At 44.8% G+C, this 20,344-nt stretch overlaps 1 protein-coding gene across 7 annotated transcripts in view; it reads right to left on the bottom strand.

The window, feature by feature from the left end:
• Positions 1-20,344, bottom strand: part of PLXNA1 (plexin A1) — a 312,844-nt gene that overhangs the window by 244,004 nt on the left and 48,496 nt on the right. For all 7 annotated transcript variants that reach the window (XM_088450221.1, XM_088450220.1, XM_088450216.1 and 4 more), the window contains exon 3: positions 7,704-7,886. In XM_088450221.1, the coding sequence (XP_088306347.1) occupies positions 7,704-7,886 (183 nt within the window). The remainder of the gene's footprint in view (positions 1-7,703; positions 7,887-20,344) is intronic.

The raw sequence follows: 20,344 nt of genomic DNA, 5'->3' as shown, positions 1-20,344 counted from the left end.
TTATTTATTAGAGTAATCGGGAACATCGAAAGGCATTTGAACTGCTCGCAGTGCTTGTGGTAGGATTTACTTCCCGCTATCACTGCGAGCAGTTGAGGTTAAAAGACAACCAAGTGACGTGGTCGATGACGCTCCTTTACTAATTATGCACACCCATTAAACGCCGTTTTGACCGTTAGGCACGCCTGCGTTCGGATCTCCACTCCCCCGTCTTCAAGCACATTCCCCTGTTACCACCCACAAATGGTACATTCTGTCAATCAAATTAGCAGCCCCTCGTTTTACGAGCGCACGATTTCCGACCGCAATGACTGGTTTGCGCATGCGCATTGCGAACCATACGCATGCGCAGTTGTGCGAACACTGCTCAGAGCGAATGAGCGGCCCTGAATCAGGCCCTGAATGCAAATGTCTGCATACAGAATACTTTTGGGGGGGGGGGGAAAAATTGTCCTAACATTCAAAATTAAATTGTCCGCCACCTGCGGTAGCTGCTAGAGGACCTTTATATATATGAAATAAAAATGACTAATTTTAAAAAGATCAATAATAAAAAAGGCAAATATTTTGGGTAACACAGGCACCTACAAGTGAAAGGCTCGCCTGCATAGGGTGGTGGGAGGGAATGGGTATGATACCGGCGGTTCGATTCCCGTCAGCGGCAGGCCGACATCAGCAGAGTTCCGCGCAGCGGAAGCCCGACAGCGCTGGAAATCCCGATCGTGGATAGGTGAGTATCTACTATCCTAACCTAACCCTCCTTAGGGGTGCCTAACCCTAACTTCCCCCCCAAGTGCCTAACCCTAATCCCCCCTCTAAGTGCCTAACCCTAACTACCCCCTTCCCAGCTGCCTAAACCTAAGTCCCCCCGGGGGTGCCTAACCCTCCCTACCCCTACCCTAACCCTCCCGGGGGGGTGCCTAACCCTAACTCCCCCCCGGAAGCCCTAAACTTATCCCTCCCCCCCCCGCGGCTGTCCGCTGGCGGCGTCCGGCATCACTACGATCGGGAAGCCAGTCGACGGTCTCCCGGTGCCGGGAAAATGCGGGCGTCTACATTGCCGGTATTTAGGCAGTCGGCTTCCCGATTGCTTCCTGGTGGGAGCCATGTTGTCAGCTGCACCAATATTCATGTGTATGTAGCCTATCGATTGGTTCATGCCACTCTGGCCTAAATGAAAGTGAGGTTATGAGTTACTATAGGCTGTATAGGGTTGCAACCGACAAGATGGCTGCTTCCAGACTACAGAAGTAGGTGCATTTAGCAGTCCCGTGGGCTGCAGTCTGCAGAACGCGAAGACAGAGAGAGAAGACTAGTTTAAAAGCGGAGATGATCAGCTGGCCATTTCCACAGGAAAAAAGCGAGCTGGCCCCACTCCAATGGGTTTCCATGTCCCCAGTTAGAAACATGACAGATCCCAGTGATTGATTAATGTCCCCCGCATTAGCTTAGATTGCGTGAAGAGACATTTGTGTGCGATATAATGCGTGCATTATACCAACCCAAGCTCTTAAGTGCTCGTTCTTGGCATTCTGCAAAACATTCAGCCGTACCAGAGGGGACACTGCATAAAAGAGATTACGCTTACACCTACCATCAAGAAAGTCTTTCCAAGACTCTACCCACATGAGCTTGCAATCATACCATCGGGAATATCAAAATCACATGATTCACAGTGCGGGTTTGTGGGGGAAGGGGTTTATAAACAGCTCTGTTGCTTTATACTCATTATACTGTAATATAATTTACAAATACTCTTGTCAGTAAAGCAAAAAAATCAATTATTAATTCAGATGAGATCAAAGAAAAAATGTACATTTAAAAAAAAAAAAAAAAATCAATGCACTTTACTGTTTTTGTAAATCCTCCTGCCCCCCCTCCCCCTTCCCCAAAAATAAAAAAAATCATCAGTCAGCCTCAATATAGGGGGAACCTGTATGATTTACCGGCGGTTCAAATCCCAGCGGCGGCAGCCCGAAAAGGATTAAAATCCCGATCGTCCCCAGGTAAGTATTCACTAACCTAATTCTACCCTCTAACCCTCCCTTAGGGGTGCCTAACCCTAAACCCCCCTTCCTCTCCGTCTAAACCTAAATTCCCCCCGGGAACCCTAAACCTAACCCTCCCCCCCCCCGTGGCTGTCCGCGCTTGGCATCGCTTCAATCGGGATGCCGGGCGCCGGTCTCCCGGCGTCGGAATGCCGAGCATCTAGATTTAGACGCCTGTCGTTTAATCCTCGCCGGGATTAAGCAGTCGGGAAGCCGGCTGTCGGGATTAGGTCCGCTGGCTTCCCGACTGCATACCCTATAGCAGTGTTTCCCAACCCCAGTCCTCAAGGCACACTAACAGTCCAGGTTTTTGTGATATCCATGCTTAGGCACAGATGTTAAATCAAAAGAACTGAGGTACTAATTAGGACACCTGTGCTCAAGTATGGCTATCCTTAAAACCTGGACTGTTAGTGTGCCTTGAGGACCGTGGTTACGAACCTCTGCCCTATAGGGTCATCACCATTTCCTAGCTTGTAAAGTCATCAAGGGGCTACAGCGTAATTACCAATGCAAGAGATGCAGGGTTGTTGTATGACTGCTGGGCATTAATGGCTGCCAGTCTGGCAGGTAATAGTATCCAGTGTTGGCGCAAAGGAACAGCATAAGCTGCTCTTCTGCAACAACCGGGCTGCACCCACGGGAGCGCCAGTAATAGGATGAAGGACGGCACCCATGGACCCATCATTATCGCTGTAAGGATGTGGCAGCGGACTCTCTTCCACTGAAGCCGCGGCAGATGCTGGCTGTCACCCGACACTGGTCTCGGTATAATCACCGTTTAACGATAATTGATGGCAAAAATCGTTCACTTTCTGAGTCAAACGACGAACGATTATCGTTCATGCGCGTTCACGTTTGTAGTTTGTCGTTCAGTCAGACTTGTCAACTCAACGATTTTCATTAAGGGAATATGCAAAAATCGTTTGTAGTTCATAAAAATCGTTCATGACATTTAGTAAATGAACAACTTTAGTAAACGATTTTAGTAAATTTTTTCAAGGGAAAAAATCGTTTACTCAAATCGTTCATTAAAAAAATCGTTGCGTGTGTATGCAGCTTCAAGGGGGGTATCCACTAGACGATAAAGTTGAACGATTGAACGATAATGATAAAATCGTCTAGTGGATGCCCCCCATTAAGTAGGACATAACTGCCCTCCTCACCCAAGCCCCAACTCATCTATCAGCTAACAAATATAGAAGGTGATGAGATGTACAGCTGTACCGCGGGCACCTTACCGGCACACACCTCCCGGTCAAACGCTAACAGCCCCCTCCCGCCAAGAGCACAATTATAGGAAGGTTCATTCCAGCTGAAGAGCAATAAACAAACTACTGCAAAGTGAAGCGCGCCAAAAAAAAAAAAAAGCTATAATGGATAACTTGCCTAAAACATGTGGGGGGTGAGAGTTATAATAAGTCAATAGCAAAAGAAAAGATCTTAAGCTTGGATTATGAGCCAAAAATGTGCATAGATTGCCAGTAATACATGGGTTTATTACAGGAGGTCTCGTGAATCTGGAGAAATCACAATAATATCATATTCTGCTAAAAACAATAATCAAACCTCTAGGATTCATAATTAAAAGTATCAGTCTCTCCCTTTGTACATTGATCTCCAGCCACCCACCCCTCCCTCCGCGCCCGGCAGCTCGGATGCACTAAAGACCTATTAAAATCTGCTATTTGCAGCTCGATAGCTGGAGAACGAATTGACGAAATTTGAGAGCCGTCACTCGTTGTCACTTTAGATCACGTATCGATCCTTCCCAGCCCCCTACCCCCTCCCCGCTTCCCCTATTTCTCCTGCTATGTACACAAATTATACTGTGCATTATACCCACAGACCATTTATATACTTATAGATCAGAAACAGACGCCTACACACAATATACATGGCAGAAATGTTTCCATGTTGCACATTCCTTCTCTCCAAACTAATGAATGCATAAAAAAAATGCTCAATTAAATGCTATAATAAAAAATAAAAAAAACACCTAGCCACTGCTTCACTGTTCTTACTATAAAATCAATCGTCACTTTACAATGTACAGAGCCTACAAGTGGCCTGGCTGGTTGTAAAATGTAGCCCCCACCCCCCCTCTTCCCTATTACCACCACCAATACTGGAGCCAGAATAACAATTATAACCAGCAACGCGTAGTACAGAGCAGGAGAGGACAACAGTTTCCATCTACCGCTTGCGTTCCTAGCGATGCTCTCAGCTGGGTTAAATGCCAGATCTATATTGAGATTCCGCCTTCCTGCTATGCAAAGGCTTCCTGGCGATAAGGAGAGCACATGTGCAGGGGATGCCATAATCCCACTCCTGGCCCTCAGCAGGATGCACTAACACATTCAGCACAGACAGGGGCTGACACGCACCAACCTTCTGCACAACTCTATTCCACTAGTACACAAGGACCATGTTTATGGTTATTAATATAGCGCGCCCATATTCTGCAGCGCTTTACAGGGAATCATTTTGTGTGCAAGGTAAAAAAAAAAAAAAGTTGAACTTAAAAAGTCTCTTAGCAGCACTAAGGGGTCAATGGGTTTGCAGAGTGCATGAGTTCAATATCTGGCCGAGGTCATCTGTGTGGAGTTTGCTTGTTCTCTCCGTGTTTTTGTTGGGTTTCCTCTGGGTGCTCCGGTTTTCTGCCACACTCCAAAAACATACCGGTAGGTTACCTGGCTTCTGCTAAAAAAATTAACCCTAGTGTCCACGTGGCCGGTAATGTAGCTTGTAAGATCCCACTGGGGCAGGAAATGAAGTCAGTGACTAAATTATCATCTGTAAAGCGCTGCGTAATTATTTATTATTATTTATGTGCACTATATAAATAACTGGTAAAAAACAAACCACTATTTCAAAAAATAGATTTTCAAAAATTCGCACTCAAAATTAGAAAGTTCCCTTTTTTTTCCCCCTACATTACTTGGCCACTGGGGGCACTGTTCCATGTAAGTCCAAGAACACAAAGGCCACAAGCTGCATACACACGCTCAGATTTTTCTTCAGATCTGAACAATAACTATTTAAAAAATCGTTCATATCTGAAGAAAAATCTGACATGTCTGAACGATGAACGATGCGCGTACCCGATGGTCAGATAACGATATCTGACATCTGATGTGTTTGCAGTCAGATCTGGACGATTCCATTCATTTTACTGCAGTCAAAAATAGATCTTAGTTCAAATCATTCAAATAGTTGGTCAAATCGTTCATCTGACAAATCTTTACTCATAAAAGCTGCATACACACACACACACACACACACACACACAACGATTTTCTGTCAGATTCTCTGTCAGATTTTTTAAAGTGCAATGAACGATTTATTTGAACTACAAACGATTTTTGCATATTCCCTTAATGAAAATCGTTCAGTTGGTCAGTCTGACTGAACTACAAACGTGAACGCGCATGAACGATGAGCGTTCATCGTTTTAACTCAGAAAGCGAACGATTTTTCCAACGATTAACGATATAGTTATCGATAATCGTTCAAAAAAATCGTTGTGTGTATGCACCTTTAGTGTGACCAGGTTCAAATGACCGACCCAGCATCACTACCCAAAACTACGTGAGGGTAACATCATGGATTGTGTCACAGGACACAATAAGCTGCTCATTCGTACATAAATGCCTCCTTAGCACAATCAAACAGCCAATTCTATTCCAGCCACATATACTATACAAAACACAATTAAAAAGAAAAAAAAAAACATAAGACGACAGAATTTTGCTGAGGAGAACAAAATGGGGGATTGAAAAAAAAGAGTCAGAGTGAAATGCATTGTACTCCTGAGCCTACACCTGTCACAGTAAGAATGAGATGTGACAGTCGGAGGCATCCCAGATCTGATTAGTGCGAACGATGGGCGCCGCTCACCTCAAGATTCAACATTTTTTTTTTTCCTTAAATCTGAATACTAAAAAGCTAATTTTAAAAGCTCTATTGAGACGTGACTTATCAGTGACTTTCAGCGGCAACATTTAACCCCTTCAAGGGGAATGTTTTAGTGGCAAAAAGCTTTTTGGGAGCGGTTCAAATTGTATTATCGCGCCGTATCTCCAATCTACAATGACTGGAGATTGGGGGGCGATAATCAATTAGACCGGGTTTAGCCACTCATAACCGTCTAAGGTCCTGATTAGCGCGCCCAAACAAAGCCAGGACTTTTCGCACATTTCCACTCGCCACCTCAGGAGGGTGTGCGAGCAGAAATGTGTCCACCCGCGGCTGTTCACGCCCGAAAGGAGTAACAACTGAATTGCGCCTATTAATCACAGCCATAGATGGGAAAAAAAAAAAAAACATTTGGATCGCCCCCTTTTTGTTCCAGTTTACTAAAGAAACAAAATTAATTAACTTTGATAGCGCAATAAAAAAAAAATGATGGTTTCATTCTTCGCCATGGCGCACTGTGCCAAAGGGTTTTCATTTATGCTTAAGGGTGTATTAAGAAACCTGCTTCTGTACGTGCTAATGTTTTTTTTATCAAGTTACATTTGCAGGTGCTCACCATGATTATATACATGCAATGCTTATAGAAAAGGCAGGAAAATGGAATCACCTCACAAAACAAATCCTGCTCCGTTCACCATTATAACCGCACCATAAAACAAGAGAGGAGACCAATTTATCATCGTGTTACTTCTGAGCGTTTCACCAATACACACAGCAGAGTCAGCCATGTTGTGGGGCTGTACCATTACTCCTGAGAATGCAGTCGTAATAAAATATATAGTGACATCTGAGGCAGGAGGCACAAACAGAGCCATGCCTCAGCTGGTGCCTAGAGTATTGGTGACAGTGCAAACCAATGAACATTGGTTCAGCCCACAAAAAAAAAAAAACACCAAGAAAACGACATTAATATGGATATGTTTAGGCAACAGGGTACACTTAATGCATTCAATATTTGCAACGCCCTGGAACAACCTCAAACTACAATTTGCATACAGACTGCTACAAAAAATGCAAATCCGGGTTTATCAAGCAAATGATCTTAGATGACAACACACCATCTTTCACAAGAAACTAAACGTCAATGCGTCACTCCATAATAATAATACATTTGATATATATAGCGCTTTTCTCCCGTAGGACTCAAAGTTGCTTAACGGACATCAGAAAACATGGTACATTGTACAAGGATTTGGTGTTGCAAAAAAATAGAAACCACACAGATAACTAAAAACAACCAAAACCTAGATCGCACAATAAGCATATTGCAGGGTTGGTGAGGACATTTTGGGAAATAACTTCCACGGATCACATATTCCACCCACGAAAGGTACCGGATGAGGCAGCCATTTTGGGCGCACTAGGTAGGATTACCCTGGGTGGAATAGGTTATGCCTAGCAGAGATGACACAAAATGGGTGGTTGCAGTGTCCTGACGCTAGGAGCAGGGTCCCACCATAATAGTCAGGTCCATGTATTTTTCATCCCATCCACGAGTGTACCAGGTGAGGCAGCCATGTTGGGCGCACTACAAAAGGTTACACTGTGGGAGATAAGTCATACAAGGACCCAAGGCATGTATGCGAAAATGGACACGTGTGGCAGTATGATATACCCTGTGCAGTCACTGCTTTGCAATGGCGTTGGAAGGACTGAGCGCATAATTCTAATGCATACCTTTTTCATCCTGCCACTGCGGGTGCCAGCAAACACAACCGTGTGCCCTCGATAGTCATAGGCCGCCACCGATGTCATGCCATCCTCCTTATCCACGAACAGGGGCGTTCCCTCAATGGTGACCGTCCCTCCGAGAGGCTGATTAAAATCCTGACCACAGAAATGATCATCGATCTGCAGAGGCTGCAAGGAAAAGAGAACGGACAGTAAGAAACAGGAAAAATAAAATATAGCAATATATTATATCGTATGCTTGTTCCCTACACGCAGAGGAGGCAGTCATTGCCTGGGCTGGACCAGTGTTCGTAATAATGTACAGACGTGTCCTTATACGTCATTAGTGCATCCTCGCCAAAAAGCCCTTCTCTGTGAAACAGGTCCCGAGCGACTCGGCTTGCGCCTCGCGTTTTTTTTTTCACATGAAAGCGCATCTTAGTCGCAATCGGATGCGAAAAACTGCTTCATGATACTGCACCGATTAATCGGATAGGCTTCACTTGTATATCCGTGTCTGAATCTGTATACGACGTGCTGCTATGCAGCACCAGCAGATTTTTTCTACGCCATTGTGCTTCGTATACAGCCTCAGTCGCACATAGATATACAAGTATCACACATCAAATTATTGGTCTATGTACTAAGACTTGGGGCCTCATTTGTAAAACCAGTTTTATCATTCACAACGACTGATAAAACTCGTTGGGTATGATAAATCGTGCTCCAGCCAATCAGCTCCTCATTGACATTTTTCAAACAGAGGACAGTTGAGAGCTGATTGGCTGGAGCAACATTATCTCACGCAACGAGTTTTATCAGTCGTTGTGGATGATAAAACTTGTTGATAAGTGAGGCCCTTGTAGAGAGATAAAGTGCCAGCCAATCAGCTCCTAACTGCCATGTCAGGCAGTGTTTGAAAAATGACAGTAAGGAGCTGGATGGCTGGTACTTTTTCTCCATCCACAGCTTAGTAAATAGACCCCTGTGTTTGAAACATGACAGTTAGGAGCTGATTGGTTGTTACTTTCGCTCTCTCCAAGGCTCAGTACATAGACCCCTTAATCTCGTGAAGCAATGCGTCACATCCGATTGCGACTAAGGCGCAATTTTGATCTAAAGACACACACAAAAAAAAAAAAAAAGCTACACTGCTCGGCGCGGTTCACTTGCGCCAAGCATCTCGCACCGCATGGCGTATTGAGGCTAGATGTGTGAGGACACATTTGTAGCAATCCAATTCGCTACCAGTTTAAACAGTTGTTATTTTTGCCCAGCAAAGGATCAAGGAAAGACTGTATCAGGAAGGAAGCATTGTATTATAATTAGGACCGTGAAGCGACATGAGAGTGCATCTTTCCTGTCACGAATACACAACTTTATGCCAGGAACAAAGATGGCTGCCCTCACGCAAACACTGAACATCTGCTCTAAAGAAATGATGAAAACACTGCTCCCTCAATATGAATAGAAATAATGATTCAAAGACAAACCAATATAGCTGCCAAGGTAGTGTGCTTTATTTTACCAAAACAAAATACTCCTTGTGTGCAAAGGAGCCATTCAGCCGTTACAGATGTGGGAGTGTCTGTATACGGGGAGAGGGGAGGACATGGCAGGTGTCAAAGTTAAGAAACAAAAAGAATAAAATGACTTTGTGCTTTTGGACGGAAACTACAAACGCTGGCCATAAATTATGGAGGATACGCGGTCCGATTGCAAAGCTAATATCTCGCACTGCGACTTTATAGCGCACAGGTAAATATCGAGGCATTCTTCAAAGCAGGAATCTCTAAAAGCAAGATAACCTGTGTCAGTGAGATGTAATCATTCTAGAAGTGATAAAATGCCTCTGTCATCGGTATAAACAATGGAATTTACAAAGCGTCCATTACCTACAAAGCACAACTGCCTACCCCTATTTTGTACTGTAAGTCAGTTGTCAAAATATTTGTTTATGTACTATGTAAGGCGCTGTGGAACACTTGTGGCGCCATATAAAGGATAATAATAATACCCCCAGCAGACCATTTATGGGTTGCACATGGACTTAAATATGCCCCTCCTGTCCCGTTTACTATATAATTTATCATTTATTTTACCCTTTGGTCGTTTTCAGCCTTGTTTTTATATCATTTGGCTTTGTATATCTTCATCGACCCGGAAAATACATTTGTGCTGCTTTTTAAGCCAAATGGTCCCTCTTTCCATAATATTCTCCACAGTGAAAACATAACTATTATACAGAGTAAAAAAAAAAAGAAAGACCTCACTGAAACACCTAGAAGGGGTTAAATCAAGCCGGCGTTGCCGTCCCCCTTTAGTCCATGGGATAAGTCTTTCCAACTCTCCCCAGCTGCTCTGCCAGCGGGCTTGGCTAATATTTATCATGGCTGCCGCAGCAGAGTGCCAGGTTGCTTGGGCCTACTTAGCCCCAGACAATTTTGGGTGAATACAAAAGGGCTATCTGGCAGGTGCAACTGGGGAAAGACGAAGGAGGGGCTGGCATGCACTGGGATCTATTACAAAAAAATATATATATAAAATTATAAAATAAGGCAGCTTGCAAAAAAGCAAGATGAATAATATTTATCACTCTGCCGGTTCTAGCGAGGTTATACTGTGTACTTGTGGATCAGAGCTATGTATACAGTAGAAGTGTTGACAATGAAGCAAGCACTCTGGCCAGGGGGAGGAATGTTCACGTCCCCTGCCAATAGGCACAGCAATTACACCACCGCAAGAGCTGCTGGAACAATAGGCCCCTATCATAGCCAGGCAGAGTTAAATAAAAGCGGACGACAACAACATAAAATGTAAGCAGACATTCTGTGGGAACAGCCGAAACGAGAATAAACTACGGAGTCGTAAAACAAAAGGGAGGCACGAGGCACTTGCAGAGTAGAGGCGGCCATGTTGTATGCTAAACAGGTATGGCAGCCTCTCACCTCATTAGGGGCTTGCGACATTTACTGAAGCAAGCCTCAATAACGCTGCAACCTCACCGACAGCCGTCAAAAGGCGTGCGAGACGGCAGGTCCCCTTTAAGAGGAGAGCGGCGTAATCACACACGTGGTACGCCCTGCTCTGCTTTTACGATGCCCTCACTTTCCTTTGCAGACAGGGAGGAGGAGAAGAGCCCACTACAGCCTGCTGGCACTGTGCCATAGATCCATCTTGCCATTAAGTGCTCTGCTGACTGTATTAATATTAGGACATCAGTGAGGAGGCGGGGGGTGCCTCCCCCTAGACTGAGCTTTATAAATCAACTATTACCTCACAGGAATGACCAGTGATGGATCCCAGAGAGGGAGCATGGAGGGGAAAGCTCCCACATAAATGGTGCCTGAAAAAAAAAAAAAAAAAAAAAAACACGTTTGCCTACATACACATAGAAGTATGCGTGTCTAGAACACAAGCGGGCAATTATGGTGATCGACTACACCATAAGGCATGGTACAGGAAGTGTACCTGCTGCCTTCGCGGCGGAGGCAGCCATTTTGGTGGGGTGATTCAAAACTCATCCAATCAATTCACTATAAACTTGTGACATCGCTGAGACATGAGGCACATACATATAGGGGAGGCATCCCTGTGGGCTGTTCCAAAAATGAGTTTCACCAATGATGTGCCTGAGGACATGAGGCACCTATGTGAAGAACATTCATTGTTGGCTAAGCCATCAATCCAGTGCACCAGGAACAAGGGTCACCATTGATGTATGAGGTGCTACAGAAAAATAGATCCAGATATCTCAACCCAATAACGTGTTGTCATATACTTGGGATTGCAGATAGCAAACTTTCTGCGGAATACCTCACGAAAATGATGGGGGCAGTTACCTCAAGCCAAATAGCATTGATGGTGGCTGCTCCCCCAACTGTTCTCCATCTTGTTCCAAAACTTTGTATGTTCATACTACATGGAGAAAACAAAAATGGATGACTGTGCCTGCTTATTTCATGCATCAGACGTATATGACCAGCAGTGTGATAGGCGGGTGGGCATTACACTTCAGTCTAGTAGGCGTTTAGTCATCCTGCATCGGTACAGAACTGCTGTTATCACCGCTCCCTCACCGTCCCATATACTGAGGGATAGGAGTTAATATTCTGCAGAGCTCCATCTCCCACAGACCCAATGAGCGACACAAGCTCATCCAGCCAGCGTTAAAAAGGGGATGGCAGGAATGGAGTTGGGAGCTGGGAGGTGCGGTGATCCGTGAAATCACTTTATATCACTGCCACCAAGGGATGATAGATGTTACCACAACAACCACAGCTCCCATCGGCCCATGACTGGCAGTTCAAAGGGTTTGAGGGAATTGTGAAGATGCGGGCGGAAGAGCAAAGAGATTGGGCAATGCCAAAGGGTTAACGTGAAAGTTCAGAGCACTAATCTAAAAATAAAAAAAAAACACGACAGCAGAACACACGGAGGGAATGCACGAGTGTACACAGTGACCGGGAAAACCGCCGCACCGAGCGGCACAGCCACTGAACCTGGATTCTGCTCTAGAATTCCTTTACCCCATACACAAAGGTGCAAACAGCATATTTTAGTCACAGAAGAAGATGATTAAAATAATTATTTATATATATCGCCTTTCTCCCAATAAGGCGCAAATCACTAAGTAGTAACGAGAAGCCCCGGTTCTGAGCGAAAAAAAAAAAAGGTACCAACCGTAACTTTTACAGACAGGTGAAAATACAATACCACATTTAATAGATATATACACCTTAAGGGTATATTGCAAAAGTCACGATAGGCCATTACAAATATGTGCTATAAAAACAAATCACTACTGTATAAGCCACTGCTCCCCAAACTCGGTCCTCAAGGCACCCCAGCAGGCCAGGTGTTAAGGCTATCCATACGTACAGTAAGCACAGATGACTTAATACCTCAGTCAGTTTGATTTAACAATCTGTGATTAAGCATAGATATCCTTAATACCTGGACTGCTAGTGTGCCTTAGAGAAACCTTGGTATAAGCCAGGAGTGGGCAATAAGCAGTCCTCCAGCTGCTGTTGAACTACACATCCCAGCATGCCCTGTCAGTTTTAGCATGCCCTGATTGTATAACTGTGGCAGGGCATGCTGGGATCTGTAGTCCTACAGCATCTGGAGAGCTGCTTACTGCCCACCCCTGGTATAAGTGTACATGACTGAGTCCAAGCAAAGTAATTATCCTTTGCTTATTATTTCCTTAAAATAATATTTTATTTACATTATATACACACACACGCAGGGGTGGGGAACCTTTTGCTATTTTGATATATATAGAACATTATTCGCGCAGGCCACACCCCTCCGTGTGACATCACACAGGGCGGGGCCACAATCGCCGGTGATTACAGCAATGCTGTAAGGGCAGCAGTGTGACCATCTGAATCGCCCTAAGGACAAGGGGCAGAACTCTGGGAGACAATGGAGGCGCCTGCCGCCGGGCTCCAGCTCTGAAGGGAGCACCTCCTTTATTGTCCACAACATATTCACCCCACTTAGGGCTGTAACTATGTACCCAGAGTGTACCCTCACTGCCGCCCAATACATGGCACCCCTTCCTGGCACCTGAGAAGCCACCTTACACTAATGTAGAGCTCCATGTCAGACCATCAGCTGCTGCCTTCATCTATCTATAGCCTGTCTGCATGCGAATTGCCACATTACAGTATCAGCGGCTGTGATGGGGGGGCACCAAATTATAACTTGCCTCCGGGCATCTGGGATGAATTTACGCCACTGCTAAGGACGCTCCAGGCAGCACTGCTGCATAGATTCTGGCTGCAGGGTACCATTCTAGGCACCCTGCTGGCCAGATGAGGCTAGCAGAAAAAAAGCTCAGAGGGCCAAACCAAAGGATTCCGGGGGTCTTATACGGCCCCCGGGCCTGAGGTTCCCCATCCCTACACTAAAGCAATGTCAACACTGTGAACTAGAGGCTGTAAACAGAGTATACAGAACATTGCAGATATAAATCACCTGAACCTTTAAATCAATTGGGAGTTTGACTAATACAATACAAGGTAGTATCTTTACATTATCTTTACATTATCTTTACATTGTGCAACTGAATTGTGGACTTCACCATTGAAAACTACTCTTGACTGGGGCAGAACACGTTTCATCTCCAATATTTGGGAATGGCTGTGTCCGTGATTTCTTTAATCTGACCGGCGGTAGAGGCGAAGTTATGTAACAGAATGAGCCACTGGCCCCTGGGGAGTCACCGGCACGCATGGAGGTCAATGCACTAAGTCTTGGAGAGCGATAAAGTGGACAAAGATAAATGTAACAACCAATCAGCTCCTAACGGTCACGTTACAGGCTGTATTTGAAAAATGACAGTTAGGAGCTGATTGGCTGGTACTTTGTCACTCTCCACTTCTTCTCTCTCCAAGGCTTATTACATACATGGTCTCTGGCGTCCGATCGTATCATAGTGTAGGTGACGCCACAGAAAATGGCTCGCTCCCTATGCTCCCTGCCATACAATAAATCTGCAACCTCTTGGCAGTGACATGACCTCCTTTAACCGTGGCAATATTGTCATTTAATCACCTCCTGTGAACTTCAGGCGGTTTAGATCCCCTCCACTGAGTTTCATCGCATAAGCAAAATATGGCTCGCTCAGGAAATCTAAGTCCATAAGGAGGGAGAAGTGGTCACTGAAGTGGAGAATCTCATGAGCTTAAACGCATAGAGTCACAATCATAAACGCTGCACTTGGTCTTCTTAATGAATGAATTCTCCTTATAGCCAGTCCGATATTAACTGGGCAGAACGATGACTGGCGACTTGTATGGACAACTGTGGGGGGTGAGAACATCCTAAATTATGTGGGCCGTGCGGTTTGCTCAATAGTTATAGAAAATACGCCAAACAAATCGATCAGGTTTCCATGTAAACGGATTGTGTGTGCGCGTTTATAGCCCCATAAAGTCAATTGAATTATATTGGTCCAACCATCAGATTTACGACAAATGCCGGATTAATTGAGGAAGCAGCAGTGTGGGAACAGTTTTAATGCAGAAGAAAAAGTGGAATACAGCTCAGTAGATTTAGGCTAACACCGGAGTCCTATGCTCAAAGCTCTGGGCCCAACATGGCGGCTCAATCTGCGCCTCCATATCCCCCTCTCCCCCGGCTCCTGCATATGTAACAGGGATAAAGCTGCTGTTTACTACTCTCCTGTTTTGTCTCAACAAACTCTCTGGGAAATGACAAATACAGCTGCACACCAGCAAAAAACCACCACGGCAGCGGCAAGTGCTTCTTCCCCGTCAATAAATAATTACACTGACAATTAGCTCATTAACATCGTTAGGGATTCTCTAGCTAAATATTCTTACTCTCTCTTTCCCATGGAGGTTGGGAAATGTTAAAATACAGATGATGGGGGTGCGCTTAATGCAACATATAACGGACACCGCCCAATATGGTAAAAGTCATCTGTTGCAGAAGTAGCCTACTCTATCCTGCCTAATTTACCCCACCTGTCCCTTATCCTGGCTAATCTACCCCACCTGTCCCCTATCCTGCCTAATTTACCCCACCTGTTCCCTTATCCTGCCTAATCTACTACACCTGTCCCCTTATCCTGGCTAATCTACTCCATTTAGCCCGATCCTGCCTAATCTACAGCACCTGTCCCCTTATCCTGCCTAATCTACCCTACCTGTTCCCTTATTCTGCCTAATCTACTCCACCTGTCCCCTTATCCTGGCTAATCTACTCCACCTGTCCCCTTATCCTGGCTAATCTACTCCACCTGTCCCCTATCCTGGCTAATCTACCCCACCTGTCCCCTTATCCTGGCTAATCTACTCCACCTGTCCCCTATCCTGGCTAATATACTCCACCTGTCGTTTATCCTGGGCTAACCTACTCCACCTGTCCCCTTATCCTGGCTAATCTACTCCACCTGTCCCCTTATCCTGGTTAATCTACTCCACCTGTCCCCTATCCTGGCTAATCTACTCCACCTGTCCCCTATCCTGGCTAATATACTCCACCTGTCCCCTATCTGCCTAATCTACCCCTCTATCCCCTATGCTGCCTAATCTACCCTTTCCTATTCTACCCCTCTTCTCCACGATCCTGCCTAATCTACACTTACCCTGCTCTCAGCAATATCTCGCCCACATCTCAGTGAGACCTCTTTCTACACACAAACAGTCCCCCCCCCACCTCCTCGCTAGATCTCCACCTGCATGCACCTCCCTCCTCGCCTGTCCGGTACCAGCATACAGAATGCAGCCAGCGCCCTAGGGCTGTGGCCTATCCTCCCATCCTAGCTCCCCAGCTGGCTCCTGCCACCAGCCGAATTGTTCTGTACCGAGGCCATCCCTCCTTGGCCTCACCCACGTGGCACCCAGAGGCAAATGCTTTTGTTATGCCACTGCCTTCGCTACCTAATATACCCGACCTAACGTACCCAAGGGCAGACACAGGATTTCTAGAGGGGGGGGGGGGTTTCTGGAACCTTGATTTAGGAACAAAGTAACCGCAATAAGCCTAACAGTCACATTTCTGTAGTTAAATTGTCCCTAAGTGTTGCTTTATCACGCAAATCTTTTCTAATGAGATAAAGAGCACATTTAGACAGGTAAAATGTTGTGTGTGTATCCTATAAAATAATTACCCATGGTGAAAGCTGCATCTCTTACACAGTGCATGTTCCAGGTGTGATAAGTATTCAGCAGGAAACATTTACCATAGAGAAGGGAGTTCCTGCTGTGTTCGCCAAGTCTTTGATGCCTCTGACTGGACTGCAAGTAACTTGCTATGGATTTATGAAAGAAGCCAAATACGGGTTGAGTCTCCCATATCCAAATATTCCCGAAAAATACAGAATATTCCGAAATACGGAATTTTTTTGGCATGACTGAGATAATGAAACCTTTGATTTTTGATGGTTCAATGTACACAAACTTTGTCTAAGGCACAAATTATTAAAAATATTCTATAAAATTACCTTCAGGCTGTGTGTATAAGGTGTATATGAAACATAAATTAATTTCATTTCTGTACACAAACTTTGTTTGAACCACAAAATTATTGAATATATTGTATAAAATGAGCTGCAGGCTGTGTGTATAAGGTGTATATAACACATAAATGCATTTTGTGTGTATATTTGGGTCCTATTCCCAAGATATTTCATTATGTTATGCAATTATTCCAAAATATGGAATATTCCGTTATCCAAAATACCCCTGGTCCCAAGCATTTTGGATATGGGAGACTCAACCTGTACTGTAATTGTTATGAGAAAGTTACCTTTAAATGTAGGTATTGAATCAAAGTCGCTCCTATGTTTAAGCTTAAACAGGGGCAGTTTAAACACTCTTTGATGCCTTGTGAGCAGAGCATGGTCTATAAAATTACATATACTGTAAGCTCTATGATGTGTGCTGAAACATTATAAAAATATTTAATGACCTCAAGATCACCTGTCCTGTATGCAATAATTTTGTGGACTGAAATAATATTTCAAATCACTTCACTTTTGAGCCTGAGGCTCCTTAGAAATCCATAGACCCCCCCCCCTCGTTCCAGAATGATTGAGGCCATAAAATAGTTGCCTACCCCTGCACACGGCAGATGGGTGCACTTTAAATATCACAAGGATTGCACCACGGTAAAATCCCGATGAACTGCAGGGCAATAACTTATTATGTCAGCTCCTTGCCAGGCAAAACTGTAGGTCGAGGAAATCACTGCTCAGCAGGAAGACAGACACAAGCGCGCAGGGCTCCAATTCCAGCGTAGAGGAGAAATATAGAGAGAGGTTATTTTCTACTATGGAGATTGGATACCAAAATAAGATCTGTAATACGCTATAATAAGCTTTGCACAACCCACATAATAATATTGTAAACAGTGGCCCTTTGGAATGTAAGCCCTTGAGAGCGGTTTTGTTATATAATCATGCATTTTGCATGTTGTTATAATGGATCCAGTTCAATTTGATTCTTCTGTGTACAGTGTTATGGAACTTTTGTACCATAGACGCAGGGCTCGACAAATCCCAGGGGCCAGGTCGCCATGGCTACTAGATTTTGCAGTGAGGGAGGAAGTAGATCCTCATCAGCTCCCGCGGGGATTCGTGCCTATAGTATTGCGGTGTTCATATCATGCACAGGAGTGCATGTGCTGAGTGTGGCCTGCGGTGAATGCTGTGCCTGTGTCCGTCCCATCCTGCGCTGACTCCTCCTCTCCATCCTGGCCTGCTCTGATCCCTGCTGTCTGTCCCAGTCTACGCTGATCCTACCGTACGTCCCGGCTGTCTACTGTCTCCTGCTGCATAGAGCTCTCCGGTAGTAGGGTCTATGCGTGGCCAGGGATTGCGGAGAGGCTTCAGATGGATAGTGGTGTGACCACGAGGGGAGGGGGGGGTTTTTGTACTTTTTGGAACCATTGTTTTATGTGAAAGCTGTGCTCCTCATTCACTCCTATAATTTTTTTTGGGGGGTGCGGTGGTCTGGCTCCTACAAATCATCCTGGCTCCTAGATTTTAGAAAAATTTGTCAAGCTCTGCCATAGACGTAAAACAGAATAATAAATTCACGATAGAGTTGGACTTGCAACTATTTCTACTTGTGATGTTCTAAACATTTACGGACTGTTTTTGTCCAATTGACGAATTTTACCAAATACCAAAACTGCTATAAAAAAAAAAAAAAAAAAAATTTTTTCCAAAATACCGACATCTGTACCGCAACAATTTGCACTCACAATGCGATCATATCTTAGAATTACCTGTGTGGCATATAAAAGGTCTTAAATCAAATACAAAAATAGGATTTATTTATTTTTGAAATTGTGATCACTGCTTGAAAACAAACCGGTATCTCTGTGTGTGTGGACAGACTGAATAATGTGGGGTGCACACTTGAACGACAAATCGTTTGGTCCACCGACCTATCAAACGATTTAGCAAACTTGGGGCCGATTCGGAGCTGTACAGAATGCAGATGTTTTTGCAAATGTGGTGACTTTTTTTGCCACTGCGCAGGCGTCTAGGTACATTACCCTGGTGGCACGCTGCAAATTTTTAATCGTATTGTGATTGACAGGCGGGGAGCGTTTCGTGGTGGCAACTGGGCGTGTCTGTTAATAGCGCAGATGTGACCGTTTCAGTGGGGTTATCACATCCTGTGTTTGCGATCATGTAGGCAGGAAACATGGCTCCGGAGTGTTTCAGTTACGGCAGCCATTCTGAGCGACCGTAGACTCACTGATAGAGTCGCCGTTTGCCTGATCTACATTCGATGCTGCGAATGTGTATGCAGTTGAGGACAGCTGCGATGGCACGGGTGGGCGTCGCAGTACATGTCCCAGCCGCTGTTGCGTTAGCAATGCTAATAGCATATATTTGCACACACACGTCAGCGTTCAACTCTGAGGTCAGGCCCGTTACCCAGGCCACAGTCACACACTTACCAGTCGGCCGCCTGATAGGTCTGGCCGTACGAACCAGCTGTGATGTCACGATCGCCGGTTCCTGTGGCCAGCAAACGCGTCGGTCGGACGTGTATACACACACAAGCAGAAAAATATACCTTTCAGATACATTGCATCTGCTATGCAGAACAGCCAATGCAATAGGTCTGTGGAAGATATATTGTGTGCATAAAGCCTTTGAATTTCCTTTTTTTTTTTTTTTTTTTAACTTTAAGCAGCAAAACGAGAACCGTCAAGTGACCCCACTTAATGCAGCTGGAGAGTGGGGTCTCCAGCCCTACACAATTCCCCCAATTTACCCCCCCCCCCCCAATCTGTCTTTCTGATTATACCTTCCCATCACAAATTCCTCGCTTGGCTAATTTCCCAGGGGGGAGCCCGCTGAGTGACAACATAAAGTTAATAAATGATAATTAGAGCCAAGAGAGAGAGAGGGAGAGAGAGAGAGAGGGAGAGCACCACACAGCTTTCAGTAAATCCTTCAGACCTCACTAATGATGGCCTGGCAGGAGAAGATTAATCCGAACCCTGGACCCCCGAATGCCCCTTCCCCACTGACAAGTCATGGGGCGCAAACTCCAAGCAGGATGATCTTATTAACTAGCGGGAGAGCGAGCATGTAGCCAGCTAGACATCCAGCTGCTCAGGAGCTGTGCGTTCATAAATGAGTAACCACTATCTGAAACCTTATTATCATTTCTCTGAATTTAAAGGGAACTCAGATTTAACTGATTTTGGAGCAGACAATATAACAAATGACTTGCTGCAATCCCCCCCGGGCAGCTCCTCGTAACCACGGACAAGTCACTTTGATTTCAGCGTCCAAAAAACTAGATTCCGGGTCTGGTGCGGTGTAAAAATTAACTGTGTTATGCGTTATATCACAACACTGCACTTTTATATCAGTTTTGGGGTATATTTACTAAAGTGAGAGTTTTTTAGATGTGGAGTTGTTGCCCATAGTAACCAATCAGATCCTATTTATTATCTTCTAGAAGGTGCTAGATAAGTAGGATCTGATTGGTTGCTATGGGCAACAACTCCCCTTCTAAAACCCAGTACTTTAGTAAATATACCTCCAGGACCCCTCGACGACTTCCAATATCCTTATATTTTTGCAGCAGGCAGCGCATTAGGTCAGATCTATAATTAAAGGATTCCCATCTCTCGACTTC

The sequence above is a fragment of the Taudactylus pleione genome, unplaced genomic scaffold (genome assembly GCF_031769625.1).
Source record: "Taudactylus pleione unplaced genomic scaffold, aTauple2 ptg000512l, whole genome shotgun sequence".
NCBI classification, from domain to species: Eukaryota; Metazoa; Chordata; class Amphibia; order Anura; family Myobatrachidae; genus Taudactylus; species Taudactylus pleione.
This window is presented reverse-complemented; position numbering and strand designations above follow the sequence as displayed.